Source organism: Delphinus delphis, chromosome 10 (genome assembly GCF_949987515.2).
Source record: "Delphinus delphis chromosome 10, mDelDel1.2, whole genome shotgun sequence".
Taxonomy (NCBI): domain Eukaryota; kingdom Metazoa; phylum Chordata; class Mammalia; order Artiodactyla; family Delphinidae; genus Delphinus; species Delphinus delphis.
The window spans coordinates 96,431,323-96,456,899 of NC_082692.2; the positions used below are offsets into that span (position 1 = coordinate 96,431,323).

General features: G+C 45.8%; 1 protein-coding gene across 3 annotated transcripts in view; it reads right to left on the reverse strand.

Moving 5' to 3' along the window:
• Nucleotides 1–25,370, reverse strand: part of SRGAP3 (SLIT-ROBO Rho GTPase activating protein 3) — a 254,990-nt gene extending 229,620 nt beyond the window's left edge. For all 3 annotated transcript variants that reach the window (XM_060022967.1, XM_060022966.1, XM_060022965.1), the window contains exon 1: nucleotides 24,605–25,370. In XM_060022967.1, the coding sequence (XP_059878950.1) occupies nucleotides 24,605–24,671 (67 nt within the window). In that variant the 5' untranslated portion in view covers nucleotides 24,672–25,370. The remainder of the gene's footprint in view (nucleotides 1–24,604) is intronic.
• Between the last annotated feature and the right edge of the window lie 207 nt (nucleotides 25,371–25,577).

Below are 25,577 nucleotides of genomic sequence, written 5' to 3' on the forward strand. Positions count from 1 at the left end.
TCAAATCTAGCCCACAGCCTATTTTTGTAAATAAAGTTTTGTTGGAGCACAGGCACGCCCACTCATTTCTCTATTGTCCATGGATGCTTTGGCACTCAAGAGCAAAGCTGAGTAGTTGAGACAGAGACCATATGGCCCACAAAGCCTGAAATGTTTACTATCTGGCCATTTACAGAAAAAGTTTGAACATCTAGAAGATGCCAATAGGTGTCAAAAAAAAAAAGGACCTCAGTTAATGAGTTCAGGAAACAATGGGTTAAATATTTTCTTTGTTTTTATAGGACTTATCAGAGCCTTTAATATGCAGCTGTGCTCTATGACTCTCTAAGGAGGGAACACACTAGAATGCTTCTCATGCCTATTTGAACACACAGCCCTTTTTAGAGCAGACATCTTGAGGGACTGGTGTTCCAGAGTCTAGAGAGTTCCTCACCTATAAAATACAGATGATAATAACCCAGCTCTACCTGCCCCACAGGCTGTGGAAGATCAAATGCGACAACAATGTGAGTGGGTCGAGCAAACCACAGGCAAATGAGAATCACACCTTCAGCCCAGTAACTTAAAGGTATTTTCTCTCCATTTCCCACCAGCCATTCTGAGGAAAGACATGAAGAGCTTCAAGGAGTCAACTGTTTCCAAGAACCTGTTGATTCTAAAGAACTCACCTGGCCTCCATAGAATAGTGCACTACTGGAAGCCTAATGGGAAGGGTTGCTGAGAGATTCAATTTGTTTCCATTAAAGAACATCAATTAATCTTGACTCTGGATGGAAGATAGGCACCTCTCCTCTTGAAGGTTTGACTAGCTCCCCGCACTACAGGAATGACATGGGCTCCAGATAGGCTGTTTCTTCACGCAAAGCCATTCCACAAGCCATGGGGTTCTGATAGGGACAGATCCTCCTGCAGAAGGAACATTTGATCTCCCCCCCAAGAAAAGACCCTTGCTCATACTCCACGCATACATGCTCCATGCCCCTAGCTTTTCCATGTATCACCTACAGCACCAACTGGATTTTGTCACCAAGTATTACCCAAAGGTAATACTTTGGGTAACACCAGTTAATGGAACAACTCTTTGAGACAAAAGACCTCTCTACTTCTTTTTTTTTTTTTTCCAATTATTTTTTTGGCTGCATTGGATCTTCGTTGCTGTGCACGGGGCTTTCTCTAGCTGCAGTGAGCAGGGGCTACTCTTTGTTGCGGTGCGCAGTCTTCTCATTGCGGTGGCTTCTCTTGCTGTGGAGCACAGGCTCTAGGCACGTGGGCTTCAGTAGCTGTGGCACGCAGGCTCAGCAGTTGTGTCTCGCAGGCTCTAGGGTGCAGGCTCAGTAGTTGTGGCGCACGGGCTTAGTTGCTCCATGGCATGTGGGATCTTTCCAGCGCAGGAATCGAACCCGTGTCCCCTGCATTGGCAGGCAGATTCTTTTTTTGTTTCTTTTTTCTTTTTTTTTTTTTTTTGGTACACGGGCCTCTCACTGCCGTGGCCTCTCCCGTTGCGGAGCACAGGCTCCGGACGCGCAGGCCCAGCAGCCATGGCTCACAGGCCCAGCCGCTCCGCAGCATGTGGGATCCTCCCGGACCGGGGCACGAACCCGCGTCCCCTGCATCAGCAGGCGGACTCTCAACCATTGCGCCACCAGGGAAGCCCCGGCAGGCAGATTCTTAACCACTGCGCCACCACGGAAGTCCAAGATCTCCCTACTTCTGACTCAGATGCAAGGAAGTGCGCAGGGAAGGCGAAGCAGGTCAGGTAGGGAATGGCCAGGGCCCCAGATTAGCAAACAACAATGATGTTATACTGAGATGTCACGCTACTTAGAAGTGGATGTTGCCATTTCCTTTTCCAAAACAAGAAGTGGGGATTGTGGGGAAGGGGACAGAAGGAAGAAAGTGGGAAGGGAGATGGATATATGGAAACACCATCCACCCACCCACCATCCTGCAACTCTAACCCTCTCCAGGCAGTTCAGATGGCACCTGCCCATCTTCTCCCCTACCATAAAGATCCAGCATCTTCCAGATGCCAAGTAGTCACAGACAGTCCCTGGCACTCCCAAGAGATAAGTCTTCCTAGAATAACCACAATTCACAAATACCACGTCTATCTGTGGAAGAAAGGTCCCAAGAAAGGCAAGTCTTCAAACAACGATTAGGGAAAGGTGAAAGGAAAATAACAGGCAAAGGATGACTCAATAAAAGGATACACTGAGGCAACTACAGTAAAAACAGAAAATCGCCGCCACGTGACTGTGGAGAGCCAGACAAGACCCTTTGTCTACACTAGAAATACTCAGACCAGAAGGGCATTTCCTAAGTGATAAGCCCAAGGTCCCATGCAGGGAGGGGCTCGTTCTACAAGGAAGTGGTGTTGGAGGGAGTTCCTAAGGATTTTGAAGGTCTGGGTTGGACAATTTCAGTCTGAGAACCTAAGAGCAAAGAGACAGACTCAAGCAGGATGAGGGTCTAGCAGATTCTGTCTCGGAGTGGGGCAGCCAACCAATAAGCCCACAGTGGGCCTCACTCCCCTGACTCCTAGCAGCCATCAGACACTGAGCTAACAGCCCTTGACCATCCTCGCTTCTGGTGAAGTTCTTGCAATTTCTACCACCAAATACCAAAGTTTCCTAAGAAGATTCAGACCCCAGCAGCTGGCAGAGAGGTTCTGAGGCTGGCACCAGGAGCCTCTGGAGAGGAAGGTGCTTCATACGAAACTCAGGCTTCCAAGCAGAAGCAGCCAGCTTGGGAGCCACCTGTGAGCAACACTGTCTCAGCCACCTCCACCTGGTCTCTCCGCGACCCCGCCCACACCCCATCCCCTCCAAGCGGGGAAGGTCAGCCAGCTCGCAAAACAGAGGAAACCACTAGGCAGACATCTGCAGGGCTGTGCTGTGCAAGGGGAAGCCATTGTTCTGCATGGCTCCAGAACAGGCCCATGGTGTGGAAGTTACAAGGGTGAAGATTTGGATCAATATAAGGAAAACCATCAGAAGCCTTGGAGCAGTTCAAAAGAAGAGGCAGGGGTGTCTGCTGAGATGCAAGAAACGGGGGCTGATGGTATGCAAGCCAACGTTATTCATTAGGAGCAGCTGCAAAAGCATCTCTGCTCCCCCCCACCCTACTCCCAACCCTCCCCTGTAGCCCCCAGCTGCCTGCCACACTGTTGGGGAGATGACCAAGAGGCATCCAGGACTGCACCTTAAAGATGTCTCTGACCATGCAGGGCATTTTGATATAGCCTTGCAAACAAACTGCTGCCCAATGTACTGGTCATGCTTAAATAAACAAACCTCTTCTGCTCCTCAGAGAGTAAGGCATCCTCTGTATAGTTAGTCCTGGAGGAAAATTTCAATTTGACATTGACACTGGTGCTGTTTGCATTCTTGGTCCACACTGTCTTGGCACCTATAGCAAGTCTTTCCTGAGATACAGATTTTATCTTGCTTCCTGCTGCTCTGAAGATGTCTAATTCCTCTTTGAGGTGCCCCACTCAACCCGCCTCCTAGAAAGTGAAATACAGGCAAACCACAAAGGCCGTATTTTAAGTCAGACCATCCCAAACATGATATTCCCTCCAAAGTTGGAGAAAATCTGTGACTTTTATATAATGAAAATAAAAGTTCAATGAGATTTTGATTAAAATAAACAACCACCACAACACTACACCAGGTGTCACTAACTCCAGTAACTATAGGGGCCTCGGGGGCTCAGGTGAACTAGCAGAGCAGGCGAGGTTAGGGGGATGAGGACAGTGGCCAAGTGAGAGCTCGAATCCTATCCAGGAAGGGCTCTGGCGCTCAGCCCCATCGCGTGCTGCCACATGGGAATGCAGGCCCAGCGCTGCCAGACCTTCTGACTTTTTAAAAAGGTGCTGGAAGTCCAGATTTTATGTGAAATCTCCTCATTTTTACTTGTTGGCATCTAATTCACATTTTTCAAAGACACAGTCCAGGCCAAATCAAACACGACTAAGGGCTGGATCTGGCCTGTGTGCCTTCAGTTTGCAAGCTCTGCATAAAAGTTCAGCTTAAACAAATTACCAGAATGTGCAAAACAGATCCTTCCCCATCACCCCCTCCATCTCTGAGAAATGAGGGGGGCGTTAGGGACGGCGTTGCAGGTGAGATGAGGTTCAGGAATGAAGCAGGGCCAGTGACGTGTGCTGTCCAAATCTCTAGGTGAGAGCTGCAAGTTTACATTTCCACTTTGACAGAGTCCGAGCAAAATGGCTGCCTCTTCAGCGTGTTCTGCTTTTCTCTATCAGAAAGCAAGATTTTTACTTTTGTTAAGGAAATTATCTTCTTCCACTGGGCTGCAGGAAGCAGAATCACAGGGTTGGCAGAGACCTTATATGTCACTTAGAACAAACCTCCCTCTGATGCCTAAATCCCCACTCTGACAATCTTTTCCAGGGGCATGTCACCCAGCTTGAAACTCCTACACCAGGGAGCTTGAGGCTTCCTGAGGCTGTCTGCCTGTCCTTTCAAGACAGCTCTAATTGTTAGAAAGGTCTTCCAGACACTAAACTTCCATAAACCCAGCCCCAAATCAGATTACGTTTTTTGGCAGCTGCCTCCCCATGACTCACACCAAACTTAATGTCAACGAGAACCTTGAGTCTTTTTCACCAGCGCTCTGCTGAGCACACCTCTCCCCAGTCTGTGCTTGGCCAGCTGGGTTCTTAGACAGAAGGGCAAGCTTTACACTTTCTTCCTTCTTAAATTTCAGCCCACCTACAGGTTGTGATAAGGCAGCCATCCATTAACAGGTACAAATCTTTGTTAGTGTCCCAGATTCTTTTAAGAGGACCTTGGCACTACCTCTGCTCCACAGATTTCTGGAGCTGAGGGCCCTGCGTGCAATCAATAACACAGAAGGCACTGGGGCATTTGCCAGTAAATACGACCTGCTGTCTCCTTCTCCAAAGCCTGGTTGCTGGAAATATTTATGGAGGATTGAATGAAGGTTGGTCCCTTCCTCCAGATCAAAAAACTCAAACGCCCAAGCAGGTAACAAAAATGAGTGAAGTGAACTAGGTGGGCCCTAGAAAAAGTGGAGCCTGTGCCCCAGTTGGAGGGGGCAGCCAATTCTTGCCTCTGTCTGAAAACAGGCGCCCAGTGTTTCTAGATCTTCCCATTTCATAAGAAATGCCAGAAATCTGGATTTTTATGTAAAGTCTCCTGATTTTTTAAAGACTTTCTAATTTTTTAATGTTGGGAATTAATTCACCTTTGTAAATGTTCCAAAGGCCAAACAAAACACACTAGTGAGTCTAAGTTTGCCTGCAAGCCGCCGGTTCTGCTCTAGATGTTCTAATCTCACTCTTGGATCAGATCAAGCCCTTCACATCTGGGGAAGCGTAACAGAGTGTGACCCACGTTCCAGACACTAAGCTAAATACTGAGTGTGAATTATGTCATTTAATCCTCACAAGAGTCCCAGAGAGAACTTCCCTGGTGGCGCAGCAGTTAAGAATCGCCTGCCAATGCAGGGGACATGGGTTCGAGCCCTGGTCCGGGAAGATCCCACATGCCGTGGAGCAACTAAGCCCACGAGCCACAACTACTGAGCCCGCGCGCCTAGAGCCCGTGCTCCGCAACAAGAGAAGCCACAGCAATGAGAAGCCCGCGCACTGCACGAAGAGTAGCCCCCACTCGCCGCAACTAGGGAAAGCCCGTGCACACAGCAACAAAGACCCAACACAGCCAAAAATTAATTAATTAATTAAAAAAAAAAAAGAGTCCAGCGAGGTGCCCATTTTAAGGAGGTGGAAGCTGAGGCGTAGAGATGTGAGATGACTTGCCCAAGGTCAAGCAATCAGTAAGTAGTGAAGCTGAAATTCCATTCTGGGTCTGACTTCAGAGTTCAATGCACAGTTCCTGGACCACACTGTTTGAGCAGAATTGCTTTTAGTGAACTGTGCTTCAGTGTGCAAACTATCAACTTACACTGGGGGATTTTTTAACTACTAAAAATGTGTTGTGACTACTACAGGGGGATGACTAAGGCCGCCACCCACCACATCACCAGGTCCTCAATGGCCTCCAGCAGCTGAAGGGCCCTCCAGCCCACCTCCCCCCAGTTCCCCTCAGGGACGGGTCAGAGGCAGCCCCCACAGTGCTTCTCCTTGGGGGAGAGTGTCTTGCCCTGGACTCCAACCTCAAACTCATCCTTGAGGAAAAGTAAAGGCTTTACTTAAAGTAATGAAAGGGAGTCTCTATTCTGAAATTTGAAAGGATGGTGGCAAGTCAGGCATTTTTGTTTCATAGATATTGCACCATTTGCTATGCTGTCATGTGATTCTCATTGTGCAATCCTATCTGATGAGCATAATTTGAAAGACAAGATAGAATGTAACTTCTTGGCCTTATTAAGAAATGGCAAACCCAACTGCCCATAGAAACCAGGGAGCTTAGGGAAATGAATGAAGCAGTGGGTGTGAGATAAGGGGGTGTAGGGACCCAGGAGAAGCTCCTGGCCCAGGAAATAGTGGAGACTTAAGAGTGCAGGCCTCATCTAAGAACGGCGGCTGCCACTCAGCTCTGGCTGACTGGCTGCTGTGAGGGAACAGGGGCCCAGCACACCAGATCGTCTGGTTTGTCTCATAAGAGTCAAAAATACAGATTTTTCTATGAAGTTGCTCACTTTGTTGTGCATCTCAATAAAATACATCTTGCTTGGTGATCAGTGCTGGTCTGGAAGAAAATAAGTTGAATTTTTTTTTTTTTTTTTTAGTTTTGAGCTGCTTTAAACATCTGGAGAAAGAGAAGGATATCAAGGAGTCATTCTTAAATCCAGACTTCTGAGGATGCAGTCTGGGAGTCATTGATTCTCCATTGACTTCTTCCACAAAGGGAGATAGCCACACCCTGAGTTGACCATAGGCTTGGCTGTTAAGCTCCTGGTGGTGTTAGAAGAAAGGTCAACAAGGATGGGGAGGGAGGGGGATTTTGACCTCTAGTGAGCTAAAGGCCAACTCAATTCACTTCTTCCAAGTCAGGGTCACAATGAAGAGCATGGGAATCCATCCATTGGAGTGATACAATATTATACACTTGCCAGGTTCTAGGCACCTTTGCAGACCAAAATTCCAAGAGGTTGTACTTCCAAGGAGGTCAAAGGTCAAGTCTAGGTGAGTCCAGGCTTCTGACTCTCTCTTCTCCTTTGTGTCTGGTTAGGCCTGTTGGCATCTCAGAGAAAAGTCAGGGCAGTTGTCCAGGCTGGTCCCTACAGGGACGGGGCAGAGGTTCAAGCTCCAGACCAGCTTTGGTTACCCTGGAGCAACAGAACCAAGATTCAAGTATGGGCTTGGAGGGGAGGCCTGCATGCCCAAGCCGCCTGGGCCAAAGGAGTTCATGTAGAGAACCAGACTTCTGCATTAGGGTGTTGAGCCACAGCTTCAAGCCAGGTGTTCATTTCCCAGTCCGTGGCCTCTATCATCTATTTCCCTCTGGAACCTCCCGGGGGGGTGGGGGTGGGAGGGGCAAAAGCCACCTGGACAAGGGACCAGGCTGGGGCCAGGGTCCAAGGTCTGGCATCCTAACCAAAGGCCAATTTGTTATTGCCCCATTCATGTTTCTATCTATTCAAAGGAGAAATTCCTTTCAGAGTTCAATATCTTTCTCTTGAAGAGTTGGTAGTATTCTCTTAAAGATACTATTAAACTCACATTTTTAGAGTCAGTACCTCATCCCATTCTCTTAAGATTTCTCTGCTTCCTGGTTCTGTCTGCCACACGATGTGCTGTTTCTCTTAATGATAACCACTGTTTATGGGGCATCCACTGTGTGTCTGTTCTGGCCTGAGTGCTTTGCAGAAAGGCCCAACATAGGTATTATTGTTCCTATTTTACAGTGGTACAGAGAGCTGAGCCTCAGAGAAGTTAAACAATTTGTCCACACTAATAAGCAGCACAGCTGAAATCTGAGCCCAGATCTACTGGACTCCCAAGCCTACCATATTACTCTTATACTTGTGATTATTAATAATAATAACCAACACTGAGTCTTTACTATGTGCCAGGCACTGTGCGGAGGGCTTTACATTCATTATCTAACTTAACCCCCTAGATAACTCTTTGAGGTTGGATAATTATCTCCAATTTACATATGGGGAAACTGAGGCTCAATGAGATGAAAAGGCTTGCCCAAAGTCACACAGCTAGAAAGTAGAGAAGCTGGGCTGCAAAACTCGGGCAGTTCTATACCAACAACCAGGTCCTGGGACTTCCCTGGTGGTGCAGTGGTTAAAACTCCATGCTCCCAATGCAGGAGGGCTGGGTTCGATCCCTGGTCAGGGAACTAGATCCCACATGCATGCTGCAACTAAGAGTTCACATGCCACAACTAAGGAGCCTCTGAGCCATAACTAATGAGCCTGCCACAACTGAGACCCAGAACAACCAAATAAATAAATAAATAAATATTTTTTTAAAAAAACATGTCCTTACCACCAAGCCTGCACTCCTTGGTTTCCTGACATTCTCAAACTGGATAGACATGCTCATGTCCTCATCCAAATACTCAATTAAAACAATGAACAGGGCAGAGCCTTTTGGCAGGCCACTAGAGACTTCATCTAGGCTGACAACGGTCCATGCAGCAATCAGCACTTGTTTGGACAATTATGAACCTATGTAATGGTGTTCTCCAGCTGTCCTGTGCTTAGGCAACTGGTACGGGAAAGGCAGAAGACAGTGCAGATTCGTGGCAGTGCTGGAGAAGGGTCCAGACTGCCAAAGCTGAGATTGGTCCCCTCTGCTCTAACTGCAGATCTACACCAGGGCTCTGTTTCCAGTCTTGGCCCCAGTCCACCCCTCTGCCCATTCAGATGATAATTATCTGGGTCTTAGAGGTAGCGGAGCCCCTAAATTGGGCCTCAGATAATCCTTCCAGTTTTGTCAAGCAACTTATTTTCCAGGGGAAGTAAGGGACTTTGTGGTTCACCAGCCAAGGTCTGGGGTAGAGGCCAAAGAGGGCCATTGTCTGAGGAGTCCAGAGAAGGCTTATTCTAGGGCTCTGACAAACAATAAAGGAAACTGGTGATCCAGGGGGCATTCCTGTTTCTTGGGAGAGTTTTCTCCAGGGGTATCAGGATTTGCCTTTTCACAATCTTTTTTCATTCATCTTGCCCTCCCTGGAAACAGCCATCCCGCACTTGACAGTAATGAGGATGGAGAGATGTGGCTGTCTCTTTAGAAACTGGGCAATTAAATTTTCCTTAATAAAGTTCTTTACCTTCTCCTGGCAGTATCATTTCTGTTGTCGACTTGGATGAATTTTTTTTAATTCCTTTAAATAGAAGTAGAAGACAGCATTTCCTGGAAAAGCATCTTAATATTTTCATAAGCCAAAACCTAACTGTGCACGTATTTTTCTATCCTTGATAGCTATTCCAGAACTTGCTTTGAATGCCTCTTGTGTTGCAGGCACTAGGCATAAGAATTCAGGGAATGAATAAAACAAGGCCCCTGCACTCAATGAGCTCACAGGGAGACAGACACATAAACAACGCGGCGGTAATAGCAGCATGTCCGCGGGGGGAGCTAGGCAAAAATAGAAATAATTAACATTTCTGCAGCACTCTAGAGTTTACTTTCTCACACAGCACCTCATTTGATCCTCGCAGCAACTAGCCCTTAAGGTAGATAACACCCTCATTTTACGGATGAGGAAGCAAGGATGCAGAATGGAGATGTGCCTTGCTCAAAAGATAGATCAGAGATGAAAATCAGGTCTGTGCCTCTGAATCCCAGACTCTGGACACAGCACCACAATGGCTTCTGATTTAAACCCAATAAACTAAATGGTTGGGCTTGACTATTCCCCCTCTAGGACCATCTCTTAGAATTGTGGAAGAGCAGGGAAAAAAATCTTCCTCGCTACATGGAGGAATAATCCAGTAAAATAATACATTGCATTTCAGCAATCATTCTTACTGTATATAACGAGCACCACAAGAAGTTAAGCATAACTTAAGTATCTCTTGCAGATGTCTTTCTTTCTTTCTACATTTCTTTCTTTTCTTTTCTTTTATAGTTCAGTTGATGTCTGAACATCCTCCACAGCAGGAAAATTTGTCAAATTCCTTACTTATTGTCATCTTGGTGGCTTTTTAATTAGAAAAGTAATCATGCTCATTATTTTAGAATTGAATCAATATTGAACAATATAAGGAGAAAAGGTCTCCTTTCTGCTGTTCCCTGTCACTACCATCCTGCCCCATCCCTGACTTCCACTCCATTCCTAGTTCCCAAGAATAAACATCATTACCAGTCAGTAAGAACTATCAGACTCTTTTTAGGCACACCTAAATAAATAAAGACAAACATTTTTTATTAAAAAAAAACACAGGATTGTAACATACACACACACACACACACACACACACACACACACACACACACACACACACACACTGGGGGTTCAGGTTTGTTTTTTTTCTCATTCATCAGTAGTCGACATGGCAACTAAATGTTCTTTTGCCTTCAAAAAAAGATACACAGACAGTCAAGTTGGTGAGTTCACCACAGTCCAGGTCCAAATATTTCAAGTTCATGAAAACTGGGACACTTGTAAAACGCAGGTTCCCAGGTCCCACCCCCAGAGATTCTAATGCAGGTAGCCCAGGAGCCACACCGGGTAAAAACACTGCAATAGGCAAAGAAAGCATCATGCCTGTCTAAGAGTTACTGGAACCTTCCTCTCCCAGCTGCCCATACAGGTAACGCCACCTCTACTGATGGTTTTCCAGTACTGTTGCATTTTCCTCTCCCTACTAATTGGTACACTCACTGAGGGCGTCACCTGTAGGCTCAGGTTCACTGTCCAAAGACTCAATGTTGGTGACCTTCTGAGTGGTTGAGCTAACATTTCCATCGTTCAGTGAATGCTCCTGTGTGCCAAGCAGCATGCTGGAAATTCTGATGTGTGTTATTTCAACTAATTCTCACACACACACATACACACACACACAAGTAGGTATGACTATCCCCATTTTTCATATACGGAAACTGATGAGGTATTATATCTATTTTTCTTCTTTCTTGGATTAAAAAAAAGACATCACTCAGCTGATGAGCCATAAGCCAAGACACAAACCCAGGTCTGTGCAATTCCATCCAGAGCACGGTCCCCCCCATAACACAGCTGCCTCTTTCCACAATCCATATTCTTGTCTCACCCAATTTCTGTGACTTTAGCATAACTCTATCCAACCAAGATGATTTTCAATCCTCTTCAGTTGATCCCTGGCTTTAATTTCACCTTAAAAGCACTTATCCTATGATTATATTTACCAACTTGAGTATAACTATTAGAAAATTCCTTTTTTGGAACTACTTTTATCTTCTACACAAAGAATTGTGTGTTTCTCTTAGAAGAACCCATCTTCCTGACCCCTTAAGTATTTTGATAGCTTCTGACCCTTCTCTAAATGGAAAGATGGTTCGGTCTAGATCTTAAATAACTCAGGAAATAATGGTGGTGAGGTAAGCTTAGCCAATATGATTCAGTTTTACAGACCAATATCAGAAATCACAACATTTTCAGCAATTTAGATCCATTTGCTACAGGTTCCCTGAAGAACTCTGAACCACCCTTACATAATACTCAATCTTTTTGTAATTACAAGTTAAAATGTGTCTCCCTCACAGCATTATAAAGTCTATGAGGGCAGGGAATATAGAAGGAACTCAATAAATACTTGTTAAACTAAATCAAAGTGGACTGACCCACCACATTCTCAACATTTCTTTCCCACTATTCCCAATGGTCTAAAAATTCTGTGTTTCTGGCAGGAGACAATAGGACCCCCTGCTGTTTTGGGCGCAGAGTTTCGATGGCACTATTATGCCAAGTATGAGATCCAGCAAGACAGAGACACTCAGGATAAGACCTGAGACAGGAGGGTCGGGCCAGAACTGATCAGGCCAAAGCCCTACATTAGCTTTGTCAAGGGACAAGTAAACTCAAAAGACCAAAACCAGGCAAAAGCTCCGGAGTCCAAATGACTGGGGTTGGAGGTCCAGGAGTAATCAGTTACCAGGTGTCAGAAGTGAGAGAGTGGCTGTTGTTCTGCCTCAGTTTCCCCAAGATGATATGTCTTCAGGAGATCCAAAACATACTGTCTGGAGAGGCCACTGATCAAAATACAGATGCTGTAAACTAAAAAGTAACGTGCTGGCAACTCTGCTTGAAATATCCTGCTGAGACAACAGCTGGGGAGCAGTCACATTGCTCAGCCAGTTTGCATTCTTTAGTACAAATGAAATCAGAGAAGAGACACCCACTCTTTTCTGTCCCTGAAGGTGGCTAAGGTGTTTCACTGGTAAGGGTCCTCTCATGGCATGTCTCTCTAATTCCTTATAAGGCACTCTAAGCTATGGATGGTCCCCCTTTGGAGTTGTCCCCTCCCACCAAGCTCCAATTCCTCCATAGGAACTCTACCTGCCTACAGGAATCCAGGCCTTTCTGTCTGACAAAGAGTTGGAAAACTTACTGATCTATAGTAAACCATACCCAGGAAATACCCTCACCAGCCATCAGAAGAAAAGGGATAGCAGGTTACCACTGCTAGGAGCAGACCGGCAAACAGGAACCCCAAAAGTACCATTGATGACCAGGGATGCGGGCAGAGGGCCAACAATGAGGAAAGGTACCACCAGGGAGGGGGAACCTGCTGTGGAGGCTAAATTCTTTGCCTTTGACAGGTCTCTCCTTTTAATACTTCCTGCCAAAGGCAGGAACAGCTGCCTGGGTACCAACAGGGAAGTGAGACTATGCAGGACCAGGAAGGGGAGATTTTTTAGCTGAAAGTAGCTGGGACAGATGTGGAGATGGGGAAGTTCTTGATGAGTTTTACATAAATCTGGTGGGACAGAAATGGCCACACACAAACCTATCACCACAAGAAAATGGTTTCCGACAAACAAATCCCCAGCCCTCATGGACCATCAAAACACGTGGGAGGTCATGCATATTGACTGATGTTCTTACTTAGCAAAGTCTCTTTATTGTAAGGTCATACTCTATTTCAAGCCGTAGGCCTATAGGCCTATGATGTTTTGCCTATCAGCTTCATTTTTATAATTTTTCATTAAAGACCTAGGATCCTATTTTTTGTTATATATAGATATAAAAGAGATCTGAAGTCTGAAAGGTAATACACTGAATTTTTACAGTGATTATCTCAGGTAGTGACTTCTAGATTCTTCTATTTTTCCTGTATTTTCAAAACTTTTAAAAGAATGAGCATGCATTATACCCAAAAATCAGGAAAAAGTATTATCAAAAAATAAGAGTTTCATCCACTGTCTCCAAGGTCAAAGACTCACAGGAGCCAGTGGTTAGAAAGGAACTTCAAAATCCTCTCACTTCTGGTCTTATCTCCCACCCCTACTCCATGCTACCTACTCTGGATTTTAGCCACATCAGACTTCTCACCATTGTCCAAGTACCCAGGCCCTTTCATGACACCCATGCTTTTGCGCTTGCTGTTCTCTCTTCATGAAATGCCTTTTACCACTTGGAGAGCTTCTACTTATCCTTCAAAACCCTACCCAAAAGTCCTTTCTTCTAGAAGAACTTCTCCATCTCTCCCCAGCAAAGCTGTCACTTTCACTCTGAGTTTCCACAGTGTGTGATTCCAGTGCTGTCCCAGTACTTACCACACTGTACTATAATTGATTAATCTATTTTTGTAACTATCTTTCCTGGAAAACTATGAGTCCATCGAAGACAGGGACAGGGATCATATTTTATCCATTTCTGTGTCCCCATTTCAGCTATATAATAGGAACTCAACAGAAAACATTAAATTCCCTGCAGTATCCCTGCAAGTGGCCCCTGGTCTCTCTATCTCATTCCCCTCTAAGCCAAAGGTTGGACGGCTCTGCATAGATACAATTGTCCCTTCTTTGGATTCTTCATCTTCTTGAATTACCTCTCAGTCAGGGTTTCAGAAAGCCTGGATCTGCTCCATTATGTGCCTCTAAACTACAATTCCTGGTACAAGCCCATGCACCCCAAAGCAGAATATACATGTGTGCTTAGGTGCAAAGTCCGGGGACCCAGTGGTAAAGAATCCGCCTTCCAATGCAGGGGATGCAGGTTCGATCCCTGGTCGGGGAACTAAGATCCCACACGTGTGGGGCAACTAAGCCCAGGTGCCGCAACTACTGAGACCGCTCACCTCAACAAGAGAGAGAAAACCTGCACGCCGCGACAAAGAGCACACGCGCCGCAAGGAAAAAAGATCCCGCATGCCTCGCCAAAGATCCCATGTGCCGCAACTAAGACCTGACGCAGCCAAAAAAATAAATTAAAATAATAAAATAAAATAAATAAATATTAAAAAAAAAGGCCAGCACAAGGACATCTACACTCACCGTTCACTCACCGAATCCCACGGTCACCTATTATATACCAAATGTTATTCTAGGTACTAACAAAACACAAATGGACATGAGAAACAAAACTCTTGTTCTTAAAGACTTTCAATTCCGGTAAAAAGAAAAAAGAAGGGAAAATATCGTATAGGGAAAACATCATACAGCTTGAAGTGCTCTCCTGAGACTTCAAGTCAGCTAATCCAATAGTTACTCCATAGATACTTAAGATCGGGTGGTCAGGAAGTGACATGCAAGCCAAGAGTTGAATACCTAGAAGAGGCCAGCCATGTGACAATCCAGGGGAAGAGGATTCCAGAAAGAAGGAAAAGCTAAGTGCAAAGTTCCAAAGGGGGTACAATTTTAGAGAATTCAAGGCACCAGGAGAGTGGAGAGATGAGCTGGCTGAGATGGGCAGAGTAGGGCTTCGTAAGCCCAGCTAGCAGCTTGGATTCAATTCTTGAGCAATGAGATACTACCAGAGGGTTTGAAACTAGGAAGTGACATGATTAGATTAAATTGTGTGAGGATTACTGCTGGCTGCTGCAGGGAGACAGACTATAAAGACAAGAGAAGAAGCAGAGAGACCAGTTAGGAGAGCGGCTTTAACGCAGGCCTAGACATTTTTGGTTGTCACAACTTTGGGGGCGGGGAGGTGGCTGCTGACACCTCTACCTAGTGGGTAGAGGTCAGGGATGCTGCTCAACATCCCACATGGTGCAGGACAGCCCCTCACAACAAAAAATGACGCAGCCCCAGGCTTCCCTGGTGGTGCAGTGTTTGAGAGTCCGCCTGCCGATGCAGGGGACACGGGTTCGTGCCCCGGTCTGGGAAGATCCCACATGCCGCTGAGCGGCTGGGCCCGTGAGCCATGGCCGCTGAGCCTGTGCGTCTGGAGCCTGTGCTCCGCAACGGGAGAGGCCACAACAGTGAGAGGCCCGCGTACCGCCAAAAAAAAAAAAAAAAAAAAAGACACAGCCCCAAATATCAGTAGTGCGGAGGTGGAGAAACCCTAAGTTAGGGGGATGTTGCCGTGGTCCCAAGAAGAGGTGATGGTGGCCTGGGCCAGGATGGTGCAGATGTAAAAGGAAGGAAATTCACTGCATTTAATATTTTGAAATATTGAAGGTTTTCCTCCCATATTTCCTTAGACCTCCTGGACCTTATTCAGGCAGGGAGGGCATTCTGTGTTCACTGTCTCAGGGATAATACAGGGAAAGAGTCAATTCTTGGCTTTTGACTTTCAAAATCGCAGCCCTCAGGGAGAAGAGAAAGAATGTGGGTTATGGACAATAGCTTTGAGAGAATGATGACAAAGAGCCAGGCTACCACCCCTATTAATCCCCCTCTCCTTCCCTCCCCCACACAGGGATAAAGATTCTGGGAGACTATAAAGCAAGGTGTGTGTAGATTTTATGGATCTGTAAGAAAATAACCCACATCCTGCCTCACCACAGACAAGCCCAGGGAAGGAGGGTGATGAGGGAATGTCCACATATATTTGCACAATCTGAGACCCGAGGAACTGGGCCACTTCCCCAGGCAGCACCCTAGGGAGGTCCTGGAGGAGAAGTGAGTGCTGGACACAGCAAGATGGGCCTGAGACTAATGCCCAGAGTCTCTCACGACCCAGCACGGTGTGTGAGTCCCAGGATGACCCCCAGTGCCTGCAAATCTCATAGAAGGAGGTGAGGAGGGGAACAGGCAAAATGGCCTCAGGTTTGGAACAGAGAAGGACCACTGGCTGGACCGACCACTGCAGACCCAACAGGAAGGAGGATATCTTGGTAGTTGCCAAAGTAGATTGATAATAAACCACAACAGATGTCCCCTTGGCATTGCCCCAGTCCCCCTGCACCTTGGGACACAACACTGGAGAAAACAAGAGGAAAACCCCCAATTCACTTAGATTTATTTCTGCCACTCGCAGCAGAATAGGGATGTGAAATGTAAATCGAGTTACAGAAAAATAAAGAAAACCATATTTTTATTGCACCTGGATTTGTGGCTGAGATCTGCTCACCCTGAGGCGCCACAGGCCACGGGCTTCTGCGTGTCCATCTGCATTGTTATTAGCTGGCATCAACTGTGCGATCCCAGCGGTGGCACCAAGGTCCATTCAAGGTCCCTTGCACACTGCCTGCAGCTGAGTGCACCTCCTTACTGTCACACACAGGCGGGCACGCGCGCACACACCACGCATATTGATCAGGAAAGAACTGTCACCAAATTACCATTTAAATCAATGGTTGAGCGCTCAGTAAATGGAAATGTCAAAAGCCACATTTTCTAAGTGACCTCGAAACACCACATTGATATCACTTATCTGAGCTGGATACGTATTTGTTTTACCTCTTCCCCTCTTCAAACTGTCTTCTTAGGAAACTGTAAAAGTTAGGGAACTGGGCAAAAGGCAAAAAGAGAAAGAATCTGGGTAACCCACAAACTGTGTAGCCTGACATTGTCCAAAATGTAATCTCTGGAACAGTCTTGTGGGATATTCTATGAAAAAGGTTTACAAGGCTGAGTAAGTTTGAGGAAAGTCTGTGGCCCGCTTCTTGGCGGTTCACACTTAACACATTCAAGTCCTGTGGGAAACAAACCTATTTAACTCACTTTATGCTAGAACTTCCAAAACCTATTTGACCACAGAGCTATTTTTTTCCACCCAATGCCTCTTTACATCCAATTTCATGGAATACACCTCAGGGAACACTACTCCAAACATAAATTGGCCTAATGATTAAACAAATTAAGAGAACAGAGCCAAAACCCCACTCCTGGGCAGCCAAGATATTTTATAAACACCAACAAGCCATCAGGAAGAAATCATTTACAAGTGAAATCAAGCCCAGGATACAGCTTGCTGCAGCCTGTATTAGGCCAGAGTTCTGAACTGAAACTCAGCACCTTTAAGACGTCAACCCCTGTCCCCTTCCTGGCAGCTACAAGGACAGGACCGAGTTTCTGAACCAGCCTCACCTCCTCTCCTCCTTTCCATGTTATACCCCCGCCTCATCCTATTTTCCAAGGCACCTCTGCTCTGCCTCCCAGGCAACCGTCCCCACCTGGCTTGCCCCACCCACCAAAGCAATTCAACTCCATGCGGTTATTGATCACCAACGAGGTGCAGGCACAAGGCTACAGCAATGAGGCTACAGCAACAAGCCAAGCGAATAGAGCTTTTGTGTTCACAGAAATATGGTCTAGAAGTGCCTGCGAGCCAGAAGTCTTCTCTGAACATCAGCTTCCACATCTGGAGGGGAAAAAAAAAAGTGGGAGCGTTGGACCAGAAGACACCTAAGATTGCTGGTTCTGTATTTCCAGGCTGGTGGAGCCTCCGTCAAGTCTCCAGTGGGCCCTTTTTCAAAGTGGGAGTGAGGGATCTGACACAGCTAGGTGGCTAAGTAGGGGATAGCAGAGATTGGATTAGAAGGAGTGTGGAAGGGTTAGGAAGGGTAGGAAGTCAAAGACTAAAACCCACCCCAGACTGGCCCCCCAGTGAAGGAACCCCTGGGTTTCAGGGCCAAATTGCCCTGGCATACATCTTGCCTCCCTGTACAACTGGAAGTCAGAAAGCCTCCAGTTTAAACCTCGGCTCTGCCACTGTTCACTCTGCAATCTGATACAATTTATGTCTCTGAATTTTACGTTTTAATCTGTAAAATAGGAATAATAATGACTATTTCACAGAATTTGGGGGATCACAAAATGAGATGCCATATGCATGACTGAGACGTAGAGATAAATAAATTACCTCCCACTGATAAGCAAAGCTGTATAGCCTGAAATGAAGCATGGCTTGAAACAGTCACCGAATGAGTGAGTGAGTGAGTGAATGAATGAACAAATGATAGAGGTTTCTGGAAAGGAAAGGTCGTCCCTAGCATATAAACTCTGGTGGTGAGAACTCCAGAAATGGCCAATATAGACCCCCAGATCCACTGATTTCCTCAGACTGGGAGGTGCCTGGTGTGCCATGTGCCCCAACCACATCCCACCACGACTGTGACAGACATCACCCCACCAAACATCACCTAAGCTTTCAACACATCAGCCTTCACCCAGTCTCCATAGACAAACATCTCCCCTATCAGGCACAAACAAGGAAACTCATCAAGCCATGAAAAATATTTCCTTAACAAATAAAAGCTCCACTTTCAATGGAACAGAAAGTATGACATTGTTAGGGGTTGAATGTTTGGTGTTCCTCCCCAGATTCACATGTTGAAGCCCTAACCTCCAATGTGATGGTGTTTGGAGATGGGTAGGGCCACTGGGAGGTGATTAGGCTCACATGAGATCATGAGAGTGGTGCCCTCATAATGGGATTAGTCCCCTTCTAAGAAGAGGAGGATAGAGAGCTCTCTCTCCACACACAGAGGAAAGACCATGTGAGCACAGCGAGAAGGCAACTGTCTACAAGCCAGGAAGCGCGCTCTCACCAGGAACCAAATCTGTGGGCACCTTGATCTTAGGCTTCCCAGCCTCCAGAATTACGAGAAGTAAATGTCTGTTGTTTAAGCCACCCAGCCACCCATGGTATATTGTTATAGCAGCCCAAGCTAAGACAAGTGTCAAAGAAAATATAACTCGAGCTTGAGCTTGAGCTGTGAGTTATAAGAGTAAAACTTCTTATTAGTAACTTATCAGTCACTCACTCAACTGATTGTACACCAATCACATGGGGGAAATGAAAATGACCATAAGCATTTCTGCCCTCAAGAGTTCATGGCTGAAGGACTAAACATAAAATAGGAATGAAGGATAATAAGGCTAAAAATAGAGAGGCAGATGTGAGGAATCACTCATTCTGCCCAGAAGAGTTATTAGGAAGGCGTCATGGAAGAGGGATCCTTTGAGCAGGCATTGAAGTATGGTCAGGAGTTGCCCAGACAAGAAAAAAAGAAAAAAAAAAGAGGGGAAGAAGGAGTCATTTTAAGCAGAATAAAGGCACAAATGGGGAAATATTTGGAGGTGAAAAAGTGTATGGAGGATGCAGAGACAAGGAATTGGTCTAAAGTGGATATGAGAGCACAGGCCTATAATAGAGAAAACAACTGAAGATGAAACAGGTAAATTGGCTGAGGCCCCATCACCAAGACCCTTTATGGATGTCAACTTGTAGGCCACAAGTTGCAGACTGGTGGGCACAGGCTGAAGCTCTCCTACCGACAGGTTTGCTCATGTAGCAAAGAGTTTCTTAAAAACTTGAGCTACCACTTAAAAATCAGGAGATTTTCATCATGGCCTTGGATTTGGCAAAAGATTCTTAGATATGACACCAAAAGCATGGGAAAAGAAAGAAAGAAATAGATAATCAGAACTTCATAAAAATTTTAAAACTTTTGTGATTCAAAGGACACCATCAAAAAAGGGAAAAGATAACCAACAGAATGGAATAAAATATTTGCAAATCATATATCTGATAAGGAACTTGTATCCAGAATGTAGAAAGAACTCTTATAGCTCAATAATGAAAAAGACAACCCAATTTTTTAAACGTTTTAAAAGTTAAATTTTTAAATATTTAAAATGATAATCAGGAGACTTTGGTTTAAAATCCAGATGCCCTGGAAACACTGAAAGAACTAACCACTCTGGGCTCACATCCCTTCATGGTAATGACAGGCGAGAGCTGAGCAGGGCCTGCCTCCTCTAAGTGAGCTCTCTAATCAGCCACAGTCCTCACTACTCACCACTGTTCCCCAACCCAGCCTACTTTCCTCACTGAAGCCACTGAAGGTGGTGAGGCCTCCTAAGGTCATTGTCCAATCACTCTATCGCATAATCTCTTTAAGACTAAATTCATTCTGGTGCTGAGTTGGAAGTTTTTTATGTTTGGGGTTTTTTAAATTTCTTTTCCTTCACTGATTTTATTGCCATATTCCAAGAAAACTCTTAGCCAAGAATGTATCCTATATTTTGCGTCTCTCACAACACCCAGCACAAGACTAAGAACAAAGCCGATGCTCAATGTTCACTGAATGAACCTATAAATGAATGAGTAAATAAATACTTCTCTGTGATCTTCTTCAATACCTTGTCTTCTTCCCCCCAATTCTAGACTTACGCCATTAAGAAGATGGCCTAAAATGAATATGGATGTGTAATAAAAAAATAAAACACGAAAATCAATCACTACATTTCTATTTTCATTTTCTATTAAGATGAAATGGAAATGGGAATTCTGAATAAATGCAGAACAGACCATTATGTCTAACAGCAAGACGAATTAGAGCCCAGGACAGTGGAGAGCACCTGCAAATAAGATTACCAAACACTATCAGGGATCTTTGAGGAAATTGTGAAAAATAGGATAGGCGCCATAAAGCTGGAGATGGGCAAATGTTCTGATTTTCAAGAGGGGAAAGAAGTTCGAGCTTGCCAGTTCCAGACTGAGAATATGGTGTCACTCTCAGGCATGGTTCCTGAACAGATTCATAAAGGGACACTTGTGAACACCTCGGACAGAAAGCAACATCGCTTTGGAGCCAGCACAGGGTCACCAAGAACAAGTCATATTAAATTCACTTCATTTTCTTCTCTCTGACAAGGCTCCTAGCCTAGTGGATGAGAGAAATATAGCAGATAAAATATATACAGTGCAATGATGAGGTGGGCAGTGAAAAGGGCTAATTCAACCCTTGGGCTGTATTAATAGAAGCATTACATACACCATAAAGGAAGTGATAGTGGTTTTCTTTCTCCAACCACATTTAAAGAGTCGCATTTAGAACTTAGTATCACTCTTAAAGAAGGCTTTTGACAGTACAATCTTTTGGAGGTCTATTTGGCAAAATCTCTTCAAAAGCATAAAGCTCTAATCCAGATTACTGGTAACTGTTGAAAAATTGAAAGATCTGGCTGGGCCTACATTCTAAGTGGTAACAACTGGTTGAACCCAAGTAGAGACTGCCCATTTGGACAGGACATGTGCTCTCGGGCTGACCATAACTACCACCTCTTCTTATGTTGCCCTGGTTGAGGCAGTGGGCCAGCTGCCACAACTCATCTTACTTAGCCAGCTTCACTCACTTATTCTACCTGCCAAGTACTCAAAGGCACTGGAGTTTGCAACCCGGGATGCAGTAGCTCCCAAGGTGAGTGAAGATGATAAAGCAGCAGTGAACCATCTTATATGAACAAATGGGAGATAATCATAGTCCCTGGGTTATGATCGGAGTCTCCAAACACCCAATGGGCAGTCATGGGAAAGAAGTATCTGTCTTGTTCTATGAAGTCCCAAGGTATAGAACCAAAAGGTGGATTAGAGACATACTTAACCCAACATAAAAACCGCTTACAACAGCCAGAGTGGTCCAAAAATAGAATCTGTGGGCTTGGGAAGTGGTGAGTTCTCTATCACTGGAAATGTGCAAGCATGTGGTGTACTACTGTGTTGCAGGTATATAATCAAAGGGATTCAAGTATCTGATTAGGCAAGAGAAGGCATGAGTCTGAAATTTTTCACAATAGGAAAAAAAAAAGCTGTTTTAAAACATTCCCCTTTAAAGAAAAAAAAAAATTCCCCTTTGTTAGGTCAGTAAATGCTTCAAAAAGAGAAAAAAGGGACTAAGCCAACAAAGAACTCAGTATCATTTTTAAAAATCAAAAGTTCCCCTCACAAAATGCACAGAGGACAAAATCTGTCAAACTAGGTGGAGTGTTTGTGGCAAACTGGCCAGATGATACCGAAGGTAATTGGCATCAGGCATTATTTTTGGTGTTTGGTCAAACGCTCTTCAGAGGCCAGCAACAAAGGCAAGGGAGGAAAGTAAGAGGGTAAACAATGGGCCGTGATCGAGAGGCAGCCGGTCCCCACCACAAAACTGCCATCTGCTACTGACATCAATCCTTCAAGGGGCAGCTTCAGGCAAACAATGTATCGGGGACACTGGGCCTGGAAGAAAACCAGCTGCCTTCACATTTCCCACCTTGTGACCTTGGGCAAGTCATTTAACACTACAAGGCCTCAGTTTCCTCATCTCTAAAACTGAGCTCCTACAGACCCTGTCTGTATTTTGTGTAGGCCAAGAGTGGTGAGGTCTGGGAGTGAGCCATGGAAACAGTTGAGCCCTGAACACACATCAATAGTTATGATGATGATGATGAACAAAGAGAATTTTGACAGAAAAGATTCCGGACAATTTCGGGCGCAATAGCATCCTGACCTAAATTGTGTGGGTGTCAACCCTGAAGGAATAAAATCAAACTCTTTTAACTAGAATGCAGAGACATTTAGAGTCTGGAAGAGACAAGATCATTTGGACAAATTTCCTGCTGAAATGCATTACCTTGTCCGTGCTAATTAGTTGTTAAAATAAAGGCAAAAACTAAAAAGTAAAAGAATCAGCCAGAGCTATAAATGCTTAATTGATCCTCAAGCAAAGTTCAGGGGCCCAGTGGTGGCAATCCTTCAAAAATGAGATGAGCACATTTTCTACCAAGACGATGCTTATAAAAACTCCAGACTGTCCCAAACTCACCATACCCTTCTCTCTTATGGCATTTTTCAAGGGAAACTCAGTTTTAAAAAACAGTAATAATCAGCCAGTCTTACAAAACATAAACTTCCTAAAAAGTGTGCAGGCAAAGGCTGAAACCAGGCTTTGTATTGAACACTCGAGAGAATTCAGATCTCTGACCAATAAAGGGCGGGTATCTAAATTTTCAGGAACGCCGAAACATTGTAAATCACTGTCTTCTACGCTGAACTGAAAACTAAAGAGGAGGAGCCCAGGGAAGAGCAGGGTTTTCTGCTCATTTCTTCCTGGGGTCTACTGAGAGGTGATCAGCACGCCAGGTTTGAGCAGAACTGAAAGGCACAAGACGGTTGGCGAGACTGGAAAAAAACAAAGCTCTCCCCCGATGGCTGCTCCCCTCCCAAAGTTTCCCAAGCATCTGAAGCGTGTACAGCAGCTGTGATGCGCAGCCTCCCACCGCTCCTGTGGAGGCCACCCCACTTCCTGGGTCACTGAGCCTTGAGCTGCAGCAGCACCTAGAAGCAGGTGTGGAACCTCAGGTTGCCGGAGCCCCAAATAACCAACTTGCTCAACAGTCCACCTATAACCTCAGGGGCAGGCATCAACAGCCCCGAAGATGTATTTTGTCTTTACTCTTTCTTCAGGAGACCACAACACACCCTGTGTTGCAGCAAGGAGAACTGTGACCAGAAAGAAAACATATGCCAAGAGGCCAGGCCCAGGCTTCTCTTAGAGTACATCCCAAGAGAAAGGGTGAGCATGGTGGATGGTGCTTTCAGGTTTTCCTTGCCAAGGCTGAGCCTAGAACTCATGAGGGTGGGAGAAGCTCCAGTCTGGCCTAAATAAGGATTCTGCCTGAATCTGTCTATACGATTGTGTCCGGTTTCCTCTCTCCCCTTGCTAGTGTGGATTTACAGGAGTGTGCACCCAGTGAGTAGCACTAAAGCTGGAACAAGCAGTCAGAGGTCACCTCATCCTCCTGGCAAGCTTTCCCTGACACTACGGAAGCCAGGCAGCGCCTACCAGCCAGCACACTGAGCTGTTGGCTTTCAGTGAAGGCTGATGACCCTAAACGCTAGTGCACAGACGGTGATCGGGGCTGCACACTGCGAGACAATACATTTTCTGCACTGAGCTCGCTCTTTATGCCTAAATGCCTGCATTAGTTTGGATCAATATGCTCCATAACAGTTAATCCATGGCAACCCAGTCCAGCTGAGAGTCACCGACAAAGAAGTGCAGCCCAGGGATGCTGCTTCCCTTAGCACATGCATGTGAATTCCAGCCCAGAGAAAGGGACAGAGGCAAAGCAATGACAAAAACCAGAAAGGAGAGAGAAAAAAACCCAGATCATTAAAAAAATAAATCAAATTAAGGGGTTTTTTGCATGGCGGGGGGAGGAGGCAGTGACTGTCAAAATGGCCTTAGAGTGACATGTCATGGCCAAGATGATGGAGTATCCGCGACACTCCTAAAGCAGGGCGTAGGATCCTCCTCACACACCTGCAATGCAGTGATCGCCGCCCGTTCTACAATCCATACTCCCAGCGCCAGTGCTCTCTGCAGTTGAAACCAGTCCGGACTTGTGCGGCTGCCACTGTTCCTCCTCACAATAAGATTATTGATGCATAACAGCATTTCATGATGGCAGGGAGGAAAAGGGAAAAAAGCCAAAGCAAGAGAAGAAGGAAAGGGGAGGGGAGGCATGACTCCCCAGCCCAAATCTCACCTTTTATTTGGGCTTCATATTCGGCAATGATCTCTTTGTCTTTCTTGAACTTAGTTTGAGATGACATCTTCCAATGTGGCCAAAGGCACTGACAGGCTGTTGGATTTATTGCTCCTTTTCTTCCCGAGTCCTCGCTCCAGCCCTGGTAATCACACGGCTCTGGTCGATTTCACAGGTGTAGGGACAAATCTCTTTCACTGGCTGCAGAGCCAGGGGAAAAAAATCCCTCTTGTTCTCAGAGGAAAATTCTCTTTACTCGCTGAAAAATGTCTGTAGTAGCTTGGTCTGGCCAAGTCCTCTTGACCAGAAGAAGAACCACCACCCTAGGAGCACGGTAACCTGCCTGATATTTTCAAGATTTTTCTTCCAAAAAAATAATATAACCGAGAGCGCTCACTCACCCCACTCACACACACACACACACACACACACACACACACACTTATGGGTGTACTCACACACTCATCCGGACATGCACACACACAGTTGTGAAGCACACACACACCCTCACACCCGCTTACCCGCTCACACACACACACACACACACACACACACACATCCACGAGAGGCGCGGCACCTCCTTGGTCCTGCAGTCAGCCTCCGGCTGGCTTTCGAAGGCTCTCTGCTAAGGAGATGGTCAGGTTGCCAAAGAACCGGTCATCTCGCATCCTCCCTCCCTTCTGCGCCTTTGGTCCGATGTACAGTGAGGCTCAAAGCCAGGAGAGCGAGGTGGAAGTTCTCCTGCTGCAAGGCTTAAGCTCGGGGTGAACAGGGGGCCGGACTGCTTGCTCTGCGGGGCTGGCCAAGCACTCCCCCCACTGCTCTCGTCACCAAGCTCCACCTCCCGGATTTTATAACAACTGACACATTGTAGCCTACAGGAGAGCAGAACTCACTGCAAGCAAAAAGGGGAAGAAACATTCACAAAAGGGAAGGAGGCAGGAAAAAGAACTGGGCTGGGGAGGCCTGAGAG